Here is a 21,809-nt window from a genome sequence, read left to right on the forward strand (position 1 = left end):
TATCAATTTATTCTGTTCTTTTCCTAAACATGTAAATTCCTTAGGCCCTCAAAACATGGAAACACGCAATTGCTGAACATCATTTCGCAGTTTTTCAGCGGACTTGAATCACCCGCGCCCATAGGAGTTAATTAAGTAAATAATGCCAATGCTTAGATTTTTGAAAACCCAGTACGACGGAATCAAACAAGAGTGGTATTTTTTTCTTTTTAGTCACGGGAGTTAATCAAATTTCTATGGTTTACAACTGCTAGTAACCCGCACAACGGATCGGTCATATTCTCGTCTCTCTGCGGGTATCAGATCAGCTGTGTTGCTTTTAAAATTATACCATATTCAAAGCAAACATTGCCTATAAAGTTTTGAAACCTTTTGGAAACAATGTGAATGCTCTCAAGCTAAAGGCCCTTGTTGTTAAGATGGCGTATTTCCCCGTTACAAAGTGACCTTGCTTTATAAGTATATATACCATGCATTAGAGAAAGGCCGCCGTGGGTGCAAGGAGTACATTTTGATAAGCCGGGAACATCGCAAGAGTGCAAGCTGGTATTGCTCGCCTGAGATTGAAGAAGCTGCAACCATTGCAAATGAAATAGATGTTATTTAGTAGTTTCTTTTCGCGGAGTTGGGCACGAAAACATGACGTCTATTTAAATTTGTATCGGCAAACCAACAAACTATCCGGAACTCGAGAGTAAGTGGGTGTATTCGATCAATTGAGTGTATCTATAAATGAGAAAACACAAAAAATACTTCCTAAATTACTGCGCTAATACAATTTTAAAGTTTCCGAAACGCAAAATTAGGATTGATGATCGTATCATTCTCAAATCAACATGAGGCAGTGAAGTTTGGAGGATATCCCATTTATGCTTGCCCTATTGCGGCCGGAATAATGAGGTTTATCAACACACGAAAACAAGGATCAGACCGTTCCATTCTTTGAAAAAACGATTAGAAGGGCAAACTAGTTACGGTAGTGCCGTCAATAGTGACAATGAATGAATTCGTTTGTGGCCAAAGAAGCGAGTGCAATTTTTGCATCTAGAGGTGTTTACCTGAAGTTAAATTGATTTCTCAAATTTCTCTGGAGCTCGAAGTTTCTTGGTTTTCTTGTTGAGATAAAACACGAACAAGCATAAGCCAGTTGACGATAAATCAAACGTTATTAATGAACAAGAATAGACACACTCTTGGCGCTGTTCGTTTGTCTCTGTTAGACAAAACCATTATGTCAGCACGAAATCTGTTTTTCTTCTTTGGCCAGGATAGTATACGTAACTAATAGCCTTTTTCTCTGTCAGTGAATAATATCACCTTTATAAGTACATGAGTTTCCATGTTATAAAACAGTCCACTTTAGACCAGATTTGATTTTTATTCATTTGGAACACAATCTCGCAAACTCAGTACTGCATAAACTGAACCAAAATGTTTAAGTTAACACAATTAAAGCTTAATATCCGTTCAATTGGCCGCCTTTTGAACCTTCTCTTTGCATCAATCAAACTCCGAAAAATAATAATTAAGCACTCTTCAACTGTAACAACCCCTTTCACAAACGTGTAAATTGAAGTATACCATACAGTAAATTTTGAACAACGTAGAAAGTTCATGCAGCGCACTGATATACAATATACATCCGCAAAGCATCATGATTTTCATTTAAAGAAGACTTTTGTTTTCCAGCCGGCCCTTGCTTCTTTTCCTTAACACGACAAAGGAATATTGAATATGGATATTTCTGTCTTGTTAATTTGAGAGTCAGCCTTCGATGAACAGGACAGAAACGCTCTGTATGGTGAAGATCAAAACGACGTATTGCTACGGATGATCTGTTCAAATTCACGAAACTGAGAGTAAGTCAAGACTCTATAATCGAAGTTTCCATATCTATCTATCATCTTCAAACCCAGCTAAGCAAGGAACTCAAAGTATACTCATACTGAATTTTCTCTATTTTCATGGCTGTCATCATTGCTTGTGGTGAAAGAATTCAGCCGCCATGTTGGATTTATTTCTTCCTTTAGAGCGACAGGACTTTTAAAATTGGGATTCGTAAGAACCTTAATTTTTGCGTTTATTTCTTCCGCGAAGGCGGTCATGACTTTTTAGAACATAAAAAACCGTCCGCCACCGCTTTTTGATGTAAACCGTAGTGTTTCACGATAGCGTAAAGTTGATCACGAGACAGATATTAAAAATCCTGATTATCATTAATAGGTGGTTAAATCTCGTTAGTCGTGAGGTAGTTATTCAATTCAGCGCTTCTACTGCTCTCATTGTAGTCGTTTGGGAGAGCGAATCTTTGTAACTCAGGCTATGTTGGAGTTATTCTGAGCTCGTAATGTTCCTTTTTTTTTCCTTTTCACGACGGTAGCGTATTCTGAGCTCGATAACACCTATCACATCCTTCCAAGGATGTAAGTTAGATTAACGCACCAGGCGAGGTCAATTGCCTCGATAATCATAGCATTAAAGCTTTTGAAAACAAACAATGTAGCGGCTAAACCAATAAATGAGCGAAACTAATTGCAAAGCCATTAGCTCCCTTTAAGTGAATGAAATGTCATATGAAGTCGCTAGTTCAATTTAGTTTTCCTAGGAATAATTTTAATTGTTTGTTTACTTTATTTGATTTGAAATTTGTTAACTTTGATAGGTAGGCTGACCCCTAGCTGGATGGATTTTAAACTGAAAATTTATGGAATAAATTTTTTTTCAACATTTTAGAATTTAAAATGTACTTAATACATCACATAAGAATCTTGAATAGTGGTTGGTTAGTTCAGATTACGTTTTGCCATTTTTGCTTCACCTCATCAACAGCGTACGATAAAAGAATTAGGATTACAAAATTAAAGAAGAATAAAAAACCAAACGGAAATACAGATTCATATGGCAAACAAGCCTACAGAGAAAAGCAGGGGCTTTTTCGAGCTACGGGCTCCTAAAAAAATACCGTGCAAATACTGAATAATGAAGATTCAATCGAACTATGTGTTTTAGACCGAATCTGAGTCTTGAAGCAAATGGTGGAGGATACATATCTCAGAACGCCAAAAAATTTGGCTTTGCTTTAGTTCACAACAACGTTGATCTTCAATCTAAACAAACATATCATTGTTGATCATTAATTGTTTATTACTCTCTAAGAGACGATTTCCCACATAGAATAAAAGAGAAAGCTGGGACGCCCAAACTTTTAATCCGCCGGTCCGAGTTTCAGTTTTTCTGATAAGAGCCTAAAGGTTAATACATGACAATCAGGGGCCGGGAAGCCTGGTTAGCGCTAACAGTTGGTTAAGAGGTATAAAAACCTTTTGGTTTTCATGATTTAACGCCGGTTAGCACTAACCTTGCTTCGAGCAACCCGGGTCAAGCCATTTAGCAATATTTACTGCTTGTAAACTTTAAAATAAGGACTTTGGTTGCAGTAAGCAAAATAAATAGATTGCAAAGTGGTATAAGAAGATTACACACCTCTGGAATGCGGCTTGTTATAAAGCATACTCTCAGAAAATCTCAGTTCTTCGGAGTGTCGGGGCATTGATTGCTGGTATATAGATCAAGGCGGTAACGCAATTCCCGAAGAGAGCAGTGCAAGCGATTCTCCCAGAGGTTTCTTTACAGATGGGGACAGTAAAGAATCAAACGAAAGAAACCTAGTTCAAGATTTCATATTCAAGTGTTATGCTCTATTTTTAGCGGTATGTGTGTGAATGGTTCTTTACATATTGATAATCCACTGAGTCTTAATGCACTTTTGCCGATTTTCACTTAGCAAGCTGTTATCCTGTTTTTGCCCGTTCTCTTCGATAAACATTCTTCGAATATTTTTAGGCGGCAACTGTATAGCTGGAACCGACATGCCAGACCTGTCTCAAGTAGTATCGCACTTATGTCGCGCCGAACTAAATACAAGAAGTGAGTTTGAACAATTCAATTCGCCATGTTGAATTAAGACTCTTTCCTGCCTCGCGTCAGTATCTCGACTTTGTTTCAAACGGCTTACTATCGTGGTGCCGAACTTAATTCATATTTTTTTAAAAAATGTATTTTGGATTATTTTGTAACATTATTACAAGATGGCACGACTGAATTAAGCATAAAGTTCGCCACTGTAGTAAAACGATATTTGTAGTACTTTGGCCATGCATCAGATCCTGTTAGCGGCATTTTGCTATATCGATAGACGAGGAACAAGTTCCTCCATTTTGCTAAATGAATTGCCTGGTTTAAAGCTAGCAATTTGCAGCCTAATATTGACTGCCTTTCGTAGGGTCTTTCAGATATGGTTCTTTGACCTCGAGCTCTTCAACATCTTTCCCGTCTTGAGTGTACCAAGTTTAATCAGCTGTAGCTGACTCTTTCGGACTCGATCGAATATGGCTTTGTTTTCTTTCTTGGATGGATGGTACTTATATTAAGAGTTCAAAGATTAGATGCAGCGTACAAACTGCACTGAATACTTAAGACTTAAAAATGGTACTGGGTAGAATTGAATGCGTAATGAGTATGCGTGCTCGTGCGACGGTAAGTGAAGTTCAGAAATGAATATGATCTTATTCGGGCAAGCTGACGGCATATAACTTGCAATGCATTTTGTTTTCGCCACAAAGTTTGCATAAACTATCGTGAGCAATTCCCAAGCGCATTTGAAAACAATAGTTTACGGAAAATTTGTCGGCGAAAACAACTTGCATGGAAGTAGCTAACAGCGCGTTGTGGCCCTGTTTCAAGATGGAACTAATCTTCACTCACGTGATCAACAGCCATGTTTTTCAACGAAAACAAATGAAAACGTTTGCATAATTATCCGGAGGATTTGGGCGGGGTTCCAACTTGGCCGCCGTTTCTTTGTTTAGGGGCTCCAACATGGCGGCAGTGACGTCACGTGAAAACTGAGACAAAGTTCTCTTTGACCGCTGAAGCTTCAATTGCCTTAACGGCATCGCTCACTCTTGCATGTTCTCATCTAAACCTGGAGTCCAGGTTTGAAAGTACAAGGAGAATGAGCAAACTTAAGCTTTGAGGTTGCCTTCCAGAACATAAGTGTTTTGTGTTTTTTTTTTGTATTTCGCCTGACTTTACTAAAGCGTATACCGTACGTGCCAAAACCTGCTCTTGCGAATTCACTTTGAGGACAACAGATTTTAGCCCGACGGGATTAAGAAATAAAGTATTCATAAATCTCAGAGAAAGTTTATTTACTTGGCTTCAATTTAACAATTTTTCCATACAAGGAACTAAGTTTAGGAAATTAACAACTAACTTACTGTTGAAGATGTTATTCTAGTTGACAGAAAATATAATTTACAATAAAAAGTTAACTGAGTACAAAGACGTCCTAGTTGAAAAAAATTCGAGTAAATATTTATCGTATAACAATACTCTGTTGGTTTGTTTTAGAGTCCAAAATGGCTCTTAAAGAGGCAAAGCAAAAGAATGAGTAAACATTTGGTGAGGCCCGGATCTGACCACTCTAGAATCACCTGGTAATCTGGTATGAACAGCACGCGATCGCACAAGCTCGCGTAAAACAACTTTTCTTTTAACATTTCCACCTTAACGCGTGACGATGGTCTTGATAAATGCTACAACAAAAACCGATCACCTCGTCTGCATTGTAAAAATAAAAAGAAAAATCCATTTTCATTATCGAAGAAGGTGAGAATTGTCAGACAATTTTAAGTACGTCCTCGTCCTCCCAAACAGAGGAAATGCGGATTCCTTACCGCAGCAATAAGTCCCCGGAAAGAAGCTCTACCGATTAACCCGATATTCCAAATATTTTAGAGCATAAAATAAAAACTTCTACATGGCACGCGATTGCCGCAAGGTGCCGAAATGATCAAAGAACTAATTTTTTAAATAATGCGATTTAATGTGTTTACAGCCTAGTTCTAATTACAAGCCTCTTGCATGATCAGCTCAGGCAACAATTGAAGCAAATCCGTGGCTGGTATTATTTATAGTGTCAATCCATTATTAGGGCCATTCTCCCTCTCGTTTCAAATATCATTAATGAAAGCTCTACTCCACCTTTGGTCGCCATGAGGTAAGTGGAAAAACTTCACATCCAAAGGCACAATGATTTAAATACTTGGAATATTCTCAAAAAAGACTCATGCATACCTTGAGCTGCTTGTCCTGATAAACGCACTGTGTTTCTTTTCTAACGGCTTACCCTCATTTACAGAGCAAAATCGAAAAAGTGCTTGATGTAGTTTCCATTTCATACTTGACGTGGGCTTGCGTTTCTTTTAGGTGACAAAAAGGAACGAAGTAGCATTAGTTCTTTGAAACTTCTAGCTGAATTTGACACGACACTGAAGCGTTTACTACACCAAATTAAATCATGTATTCACACTGATTCGGTTTCGGGAGCAAAGATGGGGAAAACTCTTCACATATTAAGAGAACTTACTTCATTAAATAACTCAGTAGAAGATGAGTGCGGAGGAGCCAAAGTAGCGTAGCTTTCGGAGTGGCTGCTGCTTATGTACAATTAAGTTAAGGAGAAAAAAATAACTATATACAAATATAATCATTTACAGTAAACTAATACGTAGAATGACCATGGGGTTACAGAAACCAAACGGGGGTACATTACATTGTAGTAGAGCTATAACACAGTGAACCCTACCCAGATAGATTGTTCCAAGTTACTGCAATCAACAAAGGTAAAGACGATGACTAATCTGAAGAGGGTGAGCGTTATTATATCATGATTGCTTCTTGAAGTCCTTAATAAATTTGTAGGAAGTTACCCACAATTTTGAAGCCGTACATGCAAAAGTGATCACAATGCAATGAACACAACAGTGTTGGCCCTTGCTTTTGGTCGATGACGGAAATGATTATAACTATGAACAGCAATACCAGAAGACTTGTTGAATGAAATGATTTTGTGCGCAAATAAACATGTATTCAATTTTACGATCGATGTTGATGAATATTGGAGTATCAAGGAGTTTATAGTACACGCTTGGTGACTCTTTATTTCAAGCGAAGGAAGAGCCGAGTGATCGTTTGAGTTTTCGCATCACCCACTTGAGCAATTTTAATTCAAAGTTGGTTATATTAAGAAATACCTAATTCAAAATAATGTCAAAGTGGATATAAAACATGATGCTTTTAAGCTCAGGACTTGATAGCATGCCCAAATAACTAAAGTTCTTTTCCCTTTTGAAATACAAACGAGAATAATATTGAACATCACAAAGCCTATGTCGTCGTCATAATCAGGCGCAAGAAACCCTTGGGTCAGTAAATTCTACTCTCCACATGTAGGAAGGGATAGAGACTTACTTCCACATTTAACAACGAGAGCCTTCAAATGTGAAAAAGGCAGCATATTTCTTATGAGTGCCGTGTCGCACAACGTCTGAATGCATTAGCTATCAATGAATGCATGAATGCCAGTGAAGAAGTAGGCCATGGCAATTAAAAATATGGCTATCAATTAGGTTTGTACGCTGCATAAAGCTTTGTTACTCTGAAGAAGCGCTACTGAAAAGCTATTGCCCAGGCTTGAAATTTTACAACGCTGTGTTCTTCTGCTAGATACTCAAGTTGGTCGTAGTACTTAACTTCCGATTTGATCGCTTAAAATACCCTAGTTTCCTGGGCTAACAGTGCTTTACCAGCCTTGTGAAACTTATCAAAGCATGTTAAAAATCTCATTCATTTATTTCTCCTTTTTCCTTGTTATTTTCCTTGTAGTGAACGTACCTTAAAGTATATTGATTTGTAGACCTTCGTTTTTTTGAAGGGGGAAAGGCTTAGCTTTTCTGAAACACGTTATGGATATACTTCAACTAAGAATGATGTCTGCTTCTAAAGAATATGCTGTCGCCTCGAGCTGGCTGATGTGCCAGCTGATGATGATCACGATAGTGACAAAATGACCGAAGGAATTGCTAATATTCCAGATAAGTTTGAAAAACAGTACCAAAAACTGAACTTATTTTTTAACCGTGATGGTTAGCATTTAAACACTTACTTTCTTCCATCTCAAATGAGAAGAAAATGAAACCGCGTTTTCCCGCCACGCCATTCATTCAGCTCTTCCTCAGCTGGCTCTAATTTGCAGAAAATCCATTTTTTGGAGCAATACCTTATGTACGCCAAATGTCGAAAGGCCAAAATGCAATGGATCATAGCTACGACTTGTCACAACATTAAAGAAAACGATCGATCGATCGATATTAGAAATCTCGTCACTACCATGATAATCATAACCACTGTTAATTTTAGTGATGTAAAGCGAAGCAATACACTAGTTGATTTTTTAACAGAAAGTCCCTTCTGTCTGCAAATATAATCCCTCACAGGAGATGCTAAATCATGACAGATTCCTCAGATTTCAAGCGGGATCTCATCATGATGATAATCATTTGCTCGTAAAGTCCATGTAGTAAGAGCTAACATGAACCTGAGAAAACTAAATGTTACTCTCTGGGATAAAGGAGGTGAAGTGTACCGGTGGTAATTTTGCATAAGGATGCTCCGTATTCAAATCTCACTTTGGCCACCAACTGATTTGTCTCAGTATAGACAGTGCTCCCGAATAGAACTCCACCAGGCCTGGGATATGACCAAAGGGATCCTATAAGAGGGAACTGCTATATCCCATACTTTGCTTAGGAGTCAACCGTTTCCCAAGTAGATTTATTTGCAGAACGCGGCCTCCCTTGGGAGGTTCTGCGAGAAGCTAATCAAAAAGGAGCTGTCTCAGCGTGAAAGAAAATATGATAGTTTTGGAGGGAAAAACCTGTTCCTAAAAAAATTTTACTCGGGAAACGGTTGACTCAAGAAATTAATGAACATAGAGGGTCCCCTTGATGAGTTCCTGATGTGGACAGCTGGGTGCCTACATTAAGTCAAGGTTTTTATATAATACTGTTCTCACTGTCGTTATCTAAATAGTTACTTTCATGAACCCTTATGCTTCATACTTTGTGCTTTGAATACTTTTAGCCTTTCCTTGTTAACTTTCAACTCGTGTTTGATTTCAAGAATGATTCGGGTGAGATGCAGTCTAGATGTAGACCTAATACGTCACGTGAAATCAAGTAGAGGTCAAGTGAATTTAATTAGAACTTCCGAAAGAAGACTCCTCAAGTTTAAATTTCAGTAAAGTAACTTCCTGATCATTCACCACAAATAACTTTTCTTTGCAGGATTTTTCTTAAAATAGTGAAAAAATTAGATCAATTAAGTGCATTTCCATCGAAAGTTACTCAAGAGACATCATGCAGTAGTGCTTCCGCTGCCTATTCATGAAACACGAACTTTTCGATGGTTCGCAGATTTCCACAATAGGATGAGTGTTCGTCGTTCCTTCCACATGCTCTGGGTTCGTCTGTAGGACTCGTCAGCATGCGACATTAGTTAATTCTCGTTTTTGGGGCTTACTCTATTAAGAGGCTTTTCTCCAGGTGCCTCAGATTTCTTGTAATTTAAGTTGATTTGGTGGAACCAATAAAGTTTAATTCGATAAATCGTTGCTGTCAACAGAAATAGCGCTTCAAACCAGCATACCGTAATTTTGCCCCGTATGTGATAAAACAAAAAGCACACACCTCTAATTTCTTCATATTCATTTCGTTAATGTCGAACTTAATTTGCTGACTGCTCTTTCAAGTGCAATCTTGGTGAAAAAGATACCAAAAATTTAGTGATCTACTCAGTCTCAGACATAAAGAGGCAGTTTACACTGCCACCAATATTAGATTGGAGAACAAGTAAGACAAGGAATATGAGTTTAATCAATGTCTGAACACTCACAACTGATAAGGCATTAATTAACTGATTTGAGGAAGTCTCTCAGTAAGACACTTGAGGCAAACGGAACTGTCAACATGAGGTAAATCTCCCTTTCAACTGAAGCAGCAAGAGGTTTTAGCAGGAGCTTGATGAGCAGGTATATTTGCGCTCTAACATAAAATGCGTGAAATGTTTACCCCTGCAGTATTTGTATCTTATCTTGTTTTGGCTTTTAATAAAGAAAACCAATGGTAACCGTATTTCCAACAATATTTAATATTCAATGCGAAGTGATGTACATACCATGTCTTATATTAACAACAAATATCCCTCAAGAATGAAGAGACTGTGATCTGACTGAAGTGAAGAGCAAGATCAAAGAGAAGTCCAGCAACATTGAAGTCGAGGTTCACTGAGTACAAAGCAAACTGATACGAGTGTTTGGAAAGGTTACGTCTATACAAACGTAACAAAATCAAAAAAACAAAATCTAGCACTTCACATTACACTCTATTCAGTTAACTCTGATACGAGTGTTTGGTTGGAGAAGTGGATGAATATGGCGCAAAGTGCAGGTGAGAGCGGAAACATAGAGACCTGATTGAACATCATCAAGAACATCTGCAATGAATAACGACAATGCAGCACCGCAACCAAGGATGGAAGCGATGGAAGGCACACGACTAGTTTCTGGCACAACGGACCCGAGGAGCTAAATCAGTTCGAAAGTTCATTTGTGGGTTTTTAGTCTCAAATTATAATTTCTGGTTGGATCAGTTATATTTTGACCACTTACACATCATGTTCTGCACTGATTCACTTCGAGTTTCTTTCGATTTTATTACAGCAGCTGTACGTTCTAGTCGAGAGGTTCTTAATACCCCATCGATCATATTTACAGTGGCGTAAGGCCACACTTGATTTGTGTCATACATACCTAGTCGAGATCCCGGTCGAGATCCCGAACGTTAGGTTGGATTTTACAGCACGAATCAAACACATTTCACTCAAAATTCGATAAACAAAACAACATAAACATTACGCACGCAGAATGGCTAGGCCGCTAGGTAACTCCAGTTAAAGCGGGTCTCATGAAAATTACTGTATGTAGCTTTCCTTTCCTTATTTGAAAATTGATGTGCCACATTTTATACGACGGAAATAGGACTTCGAAAAATACCTGAGCCCTTTAAGTTTTTTGTTCATTTCTCTATATTCAGAGAATCTCGGCCGTAGGAAATAAAAGTTTTAAATTGGCAGCAGTTTCGTCTACAATTTCAACAAATGCAAATCTATCTTCCAGGGCATTTGCACGCCTAACTGTTGGCGGAGAAAGCCCTAGGAACGACATAATTGTGGACACAGGGGTGGTCCATTGACCGGGTCTATATACAGGGCTGGTCCATGTTTTTTATACTTGTACTGATAAGCCCGCAAGATGTGAGTTAGCCACAGCGCACCCAATATAAGGAGTGTCAAAAGGAAAAAGAAAAAAATTGTTTTGAAACGTTTCGGTTCTTTGAAACTTTTTAATTGCAGCCAGGAATTCTTGTGGTTAAAATCAGTTTTTGTTGGCTTTGAAACTGTTAATTTCCCACATATCTAATGTAAACATTGAAAAGAGGAAAACTGAATTATTGAAAACTATCGGTAGTTTCGAAGCTGACTTCGAGGTTTTAATATACGAAAGCGGGGTATATCAAAGCGAATCGATGGGAAGAGACTTTCTCTCGAATGTTGAAATCGAACCCCTTGAATTTTTCCCCTTTTCTCAACGATTTCACCATTTGTCTACTAGCGCTATACCGTTTCCATAACAACACAATAAAAATAACTGCGTGAAAAATTATTTTCACCTTAATCTCGAGGTCAAGTATGATAATCATCTGCTAAGTCCAGCTTCAATTGATTTGTTCTGAATGTACTGAACAGGAAAAAGAAAAAGCTGTTACGAACCACTTAATTAGGGACACGGTGTAAGGACAATAGGCCATCATCCAAGAGTGACCTTCACCCAAATTGGCCCAGTCCCCATCAGCGTTAGAAAAAAGTCTATTTTTAAACCAAGTTTTGCAGGAAAATAACCAATAGATCAAATCAGCTAACTGAGGTTGATTAGCAATATAGTTATTTTCACAGAGTTGTGACATCAGAGCTAGGGTTAAGTTTCCAAAATCCTGAATTCAAGATTTTGGAATCCTTAATTCAGAAATACAGAAATACAAAAAGTATCCTAAACATGCATAAAAGCTAACCATAGGCTTAATTAGGCCTAAAAAAAAAGCTTTTAGGCCTAAGGTCAGCTTTTATGAACGTTGGCTTCCAAAATTTTGGAAACTTAATCTCTAACTCTACGACATAACTTATGAAAATAACTCTAAGAATAGCTATCCCCCGGCTAACTCAGTGTTGGGCTGCTCTCCGAAATAATTAATGTCCATAAAACAAAAGAACAAAGCGAAGATAACAATCCCTAATTAGCAAGGCCTAATCGAAATAACAATGATTCTTTTGTCATCCGCCATTTTAGTCCGGTATGTGAAAGTCTACCCAAATGTTGTTCCCCATAGAAACCCTATGGGAATAAAACGTTTTGTTCCAGATATTTCCATATCAGTGAATGCTACAATAATGCAAATACAATACACAAATAATCTTAAGCCCGAAAGATTTGAATTGGGTATAACATTGAGTTAGCCGATTTGCTCTATTGCTTATTTTCCCGCCATACTTAGTTTAAAAATAAAACAAAATAATACTGCAAGGCTGGTTGTACGGCTGTAAGGATATATACATTTTTTGATTTACCAATATTTCGTCAGGCACAGCCTGACTTCTTCTATGAGTGATATGATTTAAAGTCAAAAATCATAATCAAAAATCATTTAAAAATCAAAAAAATCAGGAGCCCATCAGGCTCCTGGCAAAATATATATCCTCACAGCCGTACAAACAGCCTTGCAGTATTATTTTGTTTTAAATCTACAGATCATTGGCTGGTTAGATCTCCCAAGATCTGGCGCTTCCACTTTGTTCAGCTAGCCCTTGCATAAAAAATTGTCTACAGGTACGTTTAAAATAAACACTTCTCTGACGCTGATAGGGACAAACCTGATACCTGATTGTTACTCTTGGCTAATGGATTTTTCCTAAGGAATATTTTTAGTTATTTTGATTGACATGCCGTTTAAATAGAGTGCTTTTAAGACATAAAGACAGGCAAGGACGGTGAAGAAAAACGACACCCGATGAACGGCAAAAACCTCTTCATCGCACGATCAAAATTCGAATATTTTCATTCATTTGAAAACTTCTCTTAATAGTGACAAACAAGTGCTTATCAAGGAGGTTCTTTACAAATACCTCTCCGTGAGAACAATGAAATCAGATTATTCTGCCGACAATACCTCACACGACCCGCCTTTGAGGAGGTAACAGTGTTGACACGCCACAGTTTGTTTTTTAACCCTTCGTCGACTCGTCATCTGAAAGAGCTAAGGGACAAAGCAAAGCAATCTCTTACTCGTTACTTCTCAGCATCACCCTCGGTGTAAGTCCGGCGCATAATATCAGATTTGTTCTCGGTAATGGAATGAATCGAAACAAAATTATATGACATAGTTGAAGAAAACGTGTATTTTTCACACGAAAAATATTCCCTCCAGTCAACGATATTTGTAAAACTAGTAGAATCGTATTCACGCGTCTGCCACCATCAGATTTGCCCTCACCAAAATTATCTAATACTCTAAAGAGATTAAAGTATGCGATCGTTATGAACTTGACATAGAAACTTTACTCTTGGATCTTTTAAAAAATTCACTCAAAAATATTTTTGACTTTCATCCACAAAGGATTAAATAGAACTACAGCTAGTTGTTTTAAAATGCTCGAGGTTCATAGTTACCTCTATTCAAGCCTCAAAGTGTTCCCGCTTTCTCAAGATATGCGAAAGTCATATGGTGATAGGACACAATCTTAAGATAATCATCTAAACATCATTCTTTTTAAACTTGTATGTTATTAGAGCTAAAAAAGTACAATCTCACGAGCAGGAGCTGTTAATTGACAAGTGTTTTTCCCAAGGAGAGATATCCGGATTGAGGGAACTTTCGTACTCTTAAAAAAGCATATCATTTTTGGAATCAGAAGCACGTATATTTTTTGAATTTTTTCCCTTAAAAAGAAAGAAATGTAATTTAACTAAATTAAAGAAGGGGTAAAATGATTACAAGTAAAGTTATTGAAACTATCGTTCTTTACCATTGCAACTTTGAAACAAAGGCGATTTGCTCAATAATGCTTATTTTCTTAGTTTAAACATGTTTTTCTCTTAATTTGTCTTTCTTCATTTTTAAGAAAAAGTTCAATATTACTTTTACAAGTTTTTTTTTAAAAAGTAGAAACAGTTATTGACAATCATTTTTGAGAAAATTAAAGTAATTTAGGAAGCCTAATTGGTTTTCCGAGAAGCGACTCTCTGCCACGCCCTAGATTATGGGGGACCGTTGTCAATGAATGATTGGTGACAGGGCAAATTCCATGAGTGTTTTGCGAGAGAAAATAGCTCAGGAAAGTGTAGCAGCAGTTTTGTCCAGGAGTGTACCTGCAATGTCGCTTTTCAACAGGTTTTTTTAAGCGGAAGACACTGATACAATTACTTCTCAGATCTTTTCGTTTTTTATGCTATAGTTTTTGTTAATGCTGGCCCCACTTATTTGATTCCAGACGTATTCAAGCCCGGGATTCAAGATTGATGAAATCACGAATCGTTCCAGTCGGGTACAATGAAGCAAACAAACAAAAACATCTCTAAAAATTATTCAGTGAAGCCTTCAAGAAAGAGACAAAATGATACCCTCTTTATGTTTTTCTTAAATACCTCGGGAAAACCGATTTTTTTCAAAAAGAAACCAAAATGTGCCACAATTATTCGTCACTGTGAATAGCCCTCCAAAGCTTTAACCGAAACACCCTTTAAGAAATGGTATTGCAAGCTCTACTCATGTCTTCTGAAGCAATGAGTCCTATTGCACTTCTTTCATTAGATCATCTAATGGAACGGAAGTCTAATAAGGTTCCGAGTAGAACTCAGTCAGCTTGTCCTGGAGTGCAACGGGACCGTAACACCTAGGAAAAGGGTATTGAACACGAACGGGATTCAGCAATAAGACCAAATGTGACATATCAATAAAACCAACTGAAAGTCTGCTCTCACGCTCGACAGAAAATATCATGGCAACATAAACACCAAAATGTAAATATACTTTTCGTTTATTTTGTGAAAGCGTACTTTAATAACTATCAAGCTACTTCACTGGCACTCCAGCGCAAAAGACATCATTCAAACGAAACAGACCACGAGGCAACCAAAATATGGTTATTTACAAAACGATGCAGAGTTGAATTCACGACCTCAGCGGAAAGTGAACAATTTCAGACTGTGACTCCGATGGAGCGCAGGATTTAAATCCAGTGTAACCGCATGCAAATTCAAAGCTCTAATCACTCTACTACGCCTCTCCACCTGACACGTCAGAACTTTTATACGCCTTTTTTCTCGGCGTTTTCTTTTTCTAATTATTGAGGAGCATTGTTCACTTATCTTTCACAGTCCTATTCTTCCAATCCGGCTCTCCACTGAATCATCTACAACCTAGTGGTCAGTTTGCTGATTCTTTGCGTATTTCTTCGTTCGGCCAACTTTCACTCGGCATTTGAGAATAAATTGGCCTTTGTCTGTCGTACACATAGGTTCTCCTTTTCGGCCCCGCGAATGATGAGTTCTCCATAAATATATTCACAATAAAGCGTCATGGATTTGAGCCGACACGGGAGAATTTCGTGGGTTTCATAGGTGTCCCCTACGACACGGTGGGAGAATCCAGTTTTTTTTTTTTTTGCTTCATTTGGTAAAATGGCCAGAATTTCATGATTAGCAAGCAGAGAAAGAGAGCAAAGCCCAGTGGTCCCTGCTACCATCGGGAAACAAAATGTGGCACGAACTGTGTGAAGTTTTAAGTCTCAGACATAAAGAATCAAAATTAGTCTTATTTTTTCCCATAACAGGTGGCAACGTACAGGTGAGTATTAAGAATTAGCAAAATTGCGAGACCTCCCGAATACATCAGCATTCATTGTGATTCGCTCTCAGTTTGGGCCGAATAGCTACCCTAAGCTCTCAAGAAGCAATTTCATCAAAAAGATTTAATCGTGTTTTCACCTACGAGGAGGGCTCAGCGTTGCCCATTGGATAAAGCAATTTGCGTGCGGATGTCCCGGGTTTAATTTTCTGCTATGATCATAATTTGTGCAATGTAGATCGCCAAGTGTTTCCCTCTTTACAGCTGGGTGTCTCAAGTCCGTTGTGTTTATTCGCACTTTTACGTTTGATAAATGTCCCCACACTTTATTAAGCTGTAAGAAATCACCGTGTATAATTAAGCACCCCCTATTTTTCTTTTTTTCGTGATTGCCATTCGCTGACTATTTGAACACGTCACGTTCTGTTCACACGCTTTTCAAGTAACGAGTAATCGGTTTTTCCAGCCACGCGTTCTTCACGTGCTGCGAAGTTCACGTACATCGAACTTTTACCGTCTCGTAACTAAAATGACGGACCTTAAACAAACTGTCCTTGCAAACGGCGCAATCACTTGCTGTGTAATTACGTCCGGACGTTCTTCTATGTAACTGTTATTTGTTTTTGGAAAGAGTTTAATAGTTAAACAATTGTTTCACGTAAAGTATTGGCCGTAAGAAAAATTGACCCGGCCACTGATATGCGATTGTCTAGGGTTTAGCGTAGAAATACTTGTAGCTAGACATTATATTCGCATACTGAGAGTCACTTGTAGACTGCACGTCTGACAACGAATTCCGAAATGATGAGTGACCATTCTGAAGAGGATTGGGTAACAACACATTTGGTATTTGGCAATAAGAAAATTATGATCTGTTAGTGTTGTTCATGATAACCATTTCACTTTTATGTTCTTGACGTTCTCAGAGATAAGTGGATTATTTACAAGAACGCGTCCGATAATCAGCGTGAATTGAAAGTACTTCCACGAAAACGCTCAAATTGAAATTTAAAAAAATGCGATTCGTGTCAATACAATATAACTGTAGCTATTTTGAAAATGTAACTGTGAACCGGGTTAAAAGAACTTAATATGCAAATATAATAGACGTTTGCGGAATATATGACACACTCAGAGAAGCAAACCACAAGTGTGCTCAGTCTTTAAACTGGATCCGCCACAGTTTGAAAAAGCAACAATTTGACCGCCGAGAACTTTAACCTAAACTGCCCGCGTAACATTATTCACAGATAAAGCTATAGAACTTCAAAATCAACAGGAATTGTTGATTAGATATCGTTAAAAAAATATAAAAAAAAGTAATGAAGTGCTATCTCTTGAATTTTAAGATGATAATAGTAAACGTCGTCGGCCGTTATAGCTGTTGCTTATCTAAACGAATCCTTTCATTCGAAGCATCTTTCTCATGTAGAAAGAAACTTTCAAAATTGATCTTCTCCCTGTGCACACTATTACAGAGTTAAAAGTTTGCCGGTATCAACTGCTTTCTACGGTTGAACTCCTCTTGACCGCGAATAAAAAACATCATATAGCTTCCAGTTGGTTTCGTTATTTTTTATCATCGTCCTGATAATCACCATCGCATCACTTCATTGGCCATACTGGCAAAATTATACTTAAAGTTAGATGTCTCACTGTTGACTGCAGAAAATTTTCAAGCTCATTAGCAGTCTTTTCTTGCGATCCACTTTAAAGACAACTAACCTCAATGCCGACAGTACTCTGAGGGGGGGCGCAAAACAAAGTTTGCGGGTTAATCTGCACTCACACTTCACAGTCCGGGAATATTGGCTTACACAAATGGGGCGGTCCAACACGGAACACACCTATTGCAAACATACCCTAACCGATTAGTAGGGGTTGGATCAGGGAGAGGTAATCAAAGCATAGTTATTCTTTAGTAACAGCAATTGGTGCATTGTTAATCAGTTTATCGGCTTTTACTCCTTCAAAACGACACTGAACCAGAGAGACTCCACACGAGGAGTCGAGGAAATTTCGTAAGTACGCTACCGTATCGAAGCCGTCTCTAAATAACTGAAAAGCTGACAAACTAACATATTCTATTTAAATAGATCAACTCAGCCGGTGTCAAAGCTTCCTCAAAACCATCACTTGGAGCTCTTTACGTTTTCTCGGTGGTGGCTGAGCTGCTGTCGAAACTAATAGTAGAACTAACAGATACCATGTAATTTCTTCCAGAGCACGATGACCCTATCTGTGAAAGAAGTTCTTTTCGTAGCGATAATCTTATCAAACGTCTCTGACGGAGAACCAGGTCGCCGCAATCACAGATACAAAGCATTTAGGAACTGTAGAGGCAGAGTTTGTGCGGCACGAGTGTCGTTCTGTATTATCATGAAAGATTGTGGTTGCGGAGCGAGCATTCAAGAAGGAGAAGTATGCAGCTGCTGCGAAGACTGTTACAGATGCCTTGGAGCGCGTCTTTGGAGAAAATGCTGCGATTGTGTAGGCCTTTGTAATCGAGTTTCTCTTAACGACACGGAAAATAGCGTTGGAATACCAAGCAAGTTCGGTGACATGCCCAGCCATTCTTTGCCAACACTATTTGAGGCCATGAGTACTGGTCATACAAATTTGCCAGTGATGTTCATGAGCAGACAACGCAAAGGGGGTCATGAAAATCAGGGTACGTTATTACCGTTAGAATACTTGTTTTTTTACCTCATTTGTTTGATTGCAATTATGCATTTCATAGTTCAACAAACTGATCGATAAACGTTCTGCTAACATTGAGTTTTCGAGTCTGTAATGTGATTCACTTTGTCTAAGGAAACCACTACAAATTTACTCAAACTTGCTGTAATGATACATGTATAAATCCTACATTCGAAAAGCATGTCTGAGGCACTTTTTTTTGTTAAAAATTGTATCATGGGTTCAAATGTCAAAGTACAATTCAATTTCTTCGCGGTGGTTCGTATTTCTAAGAATGTGAAAATCTGATTGAATGCATTGGTGAATCTCAATCCGTTTAGTCTTTTTTTCACTCGTCAAAACCTATAGTTAACAACTTGGCAGTGCCTCAAGCTGAGATGGTCATTCACAATTATCATTCAAAAACCGAAGGTATGGAATAAACGTTCTCAGGAGAAGAACGGAAGACACAAATATTTGATTAGTCTGAAGAGTTAATTTCTAAAATTGTGCTTCGATGGAGGAGGCGTCAAGTACGTGTTTCCATTTATCCCCTGAGCTTAAAGAACTTAATGACCTGAACTTTGATCGAGTACTAAAGAGATAACCTTTCCGCTGAGTTATAAAAATGCACTAACTCGCAAAAGAAACTAGATACATTGTATTAGGAAAACAAGGGTGCACATCAGGAATAAAGATTCAGCTATATTCAGCTACTTCGCCAGACACGATGCTAAAGAGATTGTGAATATTCGTATTAACGTTCTCCAAATATGTACTCAGAAGCGATTTTATTTTCCATCTTACCAGTTAGTGGAAGCCAGGGCTCCGCTGCGTTGAAATGATAATATCTTGTTAACGAGGCCGGCATTTCTGAATTTGCGTGATCAAATCTCCCTCTCTTATTTTAGTTTCCCGATCTTGAAATCAATTACATATGCCACTGGCATTGAGTTTTTATTTAGAAAAACCATAGTACTAACTATGGAAAAACAGTAACCCTCCAAAAATAGCCTAAGTATTATATGATCCCAGTGAATAAGCTTATTCATGCGGTAATTTTTGTGCAAAATGATTTGAAATTGAGCATAAACTTTTATTCGAATTTCATGCTAATCAGAAGTGCACTAACAAACTCATTCAATTTACCCGTAACAGTTGCTTTTCACAGCATAGGGCATAAAAGCTTTAAGCATGCAACATTTTAGTTAATTGGGTTCACTGATGATCAACAATATTTCAGTTCTTCATTAACATCGACAGACTAGTTTTAGGTTTAGTTCGTTATTGTGTTTGTTACTGTGCTTTGCATCTCCTCAGTCATCGATCCCAGCAAAGCATTTCCTCTAACGGATGTATTTTGAGTGGGAGAAAGCTGCACTCAGCCCTGGGGTTGGAATAGCTGCGATTCCAAGTTTATCACGAGAAAACAAATTATTGTTACTTGACAGTTAACACAATGGTCGACTGGCTTAATAAATGATCCATTACTGAGACTGCTGCAATTAACACAGATTGCAAGCAAGACAAAGTAAATGTTTTTCGTTTGATATACAGATCTGTTTTTAAAACGTAGAGAAAACTCAGGTTCTCATTTGCCAACTCATTTTTGCGTTGACCAAGCAAGAAAAATTACTATCAAAAATAGCGTGACATCAGGCAGTCTATCATTATAGTTCCACCTTTAATTGCTAACTACCAATGAAAATTTTTCGCACAGTATACTGGTATGGTTTATTTTTAGCAAAGTTCAGTCCAGAATAGACAGGATTGGATCAAAATATATTCTTAAAGTGTTTGCCATTATCTGTGTAAAAATAATCTGTTCCAGTTGGAAATAGTATGTTAAATGAATTTCACACAGAAATAAATCCTGATCGATGCCGTTTAAACAAAAATTTAAAAGCAAAGGGGCAAGTGTGATTTGTTCCAAGTTACGCATCCTGTATAATTTAGCTATTTTCAACAATTCATCGGGCGTATTTTCGACTTATTATGTCAAATACAGCAGAAAGAGAGTTTGGCTTTTGATACATCAATTATTAATGATGTTGCCTAAAAAGTTACAACTCAAAGGGGCAAATAGTATTAGTTTGGTGTGATTTGTTCCAAGTTACACATCCTATATAATTTAGCTATTTGAACAATTCTTAGGGCGTATTTTCGACTGTCAAATATAGCAGAAATAGAGTTTGGCTTTTGAGACATTAATTATTAATGATGTTGCCTAAACAGTTACATTTAAAGACCAGAATTGGAATTGTAATTTTTAAAGCTATATTCATAATTCCCCCAACCAGAGTAGCATCAAACTAAGTCAAGCAGTGTAATCTTTCTATGAGTATGATTCAAAAGCTTAGGGAAGGTCTTTCGAGCACTGAATTTGAAAATCAAAACTCACTGCAGCTGGTTCGATCATTGACGGTCAGTCAGATCACGAGCTGTTCAGGGCCTCTTTACTGGAAAGGTCAAGAACAACGGAATCCTTTTCAAATATTACTAAGGAAATAAAACAGTATGTAAAGTTTATTGTAACCCCAATACAAACTAAAACTAGCAGTAAGTGAATTTCGTATTTCTAGTTCCCTGTAACTTCAAATCATTGCATTATAAGTTCATTCACAAAGTTCTCCAAACCAGTGTAGCGTCAAACTATGTCTCGTTGTCAACCTGAACTTATTCTGCCCCTCAGGTAAAAAGAGGTTCACACGCAAAGATTTTTTGAGATCAAGAGAGGATAAAAGACAGATAATTAATCCCCATGTGGGCCCTATTCCCATCGTAATTCCTCCAAAGTTATTTTTAGATGTACTCCAAGATCCGGTGTTCCCAAGAGGGTTGAGTGATAGCAATCACATGTCCTCAAATTATCCACGGGAAAATTGGTATCTTCTAAAAATAACTTTAGAGGGATTACGACCGGGATAGGGCCTGTAAGGGGATTCATTCTCTGGTCCTTTTTATCCTCTCTTGGTGAGATTAATTGAAAGACACCCTTTGTACTAGCTGAGTCGTGCCGTGAGCCGCTTGTTTCAAGAATCACAGACCGCTAGGGAACGATTCAGCTTTAACTCAATGACCTAAGGCGAAATCATCCAATAGCAAACAGGTTCTCAACAAGTTGAGGCGGCGATAGAATATATTTCAACCTTTTTTCGATAGGCTAAAGACTAAATCGGTGGAAAAAACGTAACAAGATCGGGCAAGATTTTCGCACAGGTCCCCACTTCATTATGCATACGCTCCTTTGTTTTATGAAACGTCCGCTTTGGG

At 37.9% G+C, this 21,809-nt stretch overlaps 1 protein-coding gene across 1 annotated transcript in view; it reads left to right on the forward strand.

Moving 5' to 3' along the window:
- The first annotated feature begins 3,581 nt into the window (after positions 1–3,581).
- The window catches only part of LOC137974306 (twisted gastrulation protein homolog 1-like), a 20,592-nt gene continuing 2,364 nt past the window's right edge, over positions 3,582–21,809 (forward strand). The window contains exons 1-2 of the mRNA XM_068821193.1: positions 3,582–3,710; positions 18,081–18,528. Of these exons, the coding sequence (XP_068677294.1) occupies positions 18,087–18,528 (442 nt within the window). The 5' untranslated portion in view covers positions 3,582–3,710; positions 18,081–18,086. The remainder of the gene's footprint in view (positions 3,711–18,080; positions 18,529–21,809) is intronic.

The sequence above is a fragment of the Montipora foliosa genome, chromosome 1, assembly GCF_036669935.1.
Source record: "Montipora foliosa isolate CH-2021 chromosome 1, ASM3666993v2, whole genome shotgun sequence".
Lineage (NCBI taxonomy): Eukaryota > Metazoa > Cnidaria > Anthozoa > Scleractinia > Acroporidae > Montipora > Montipora foliosa.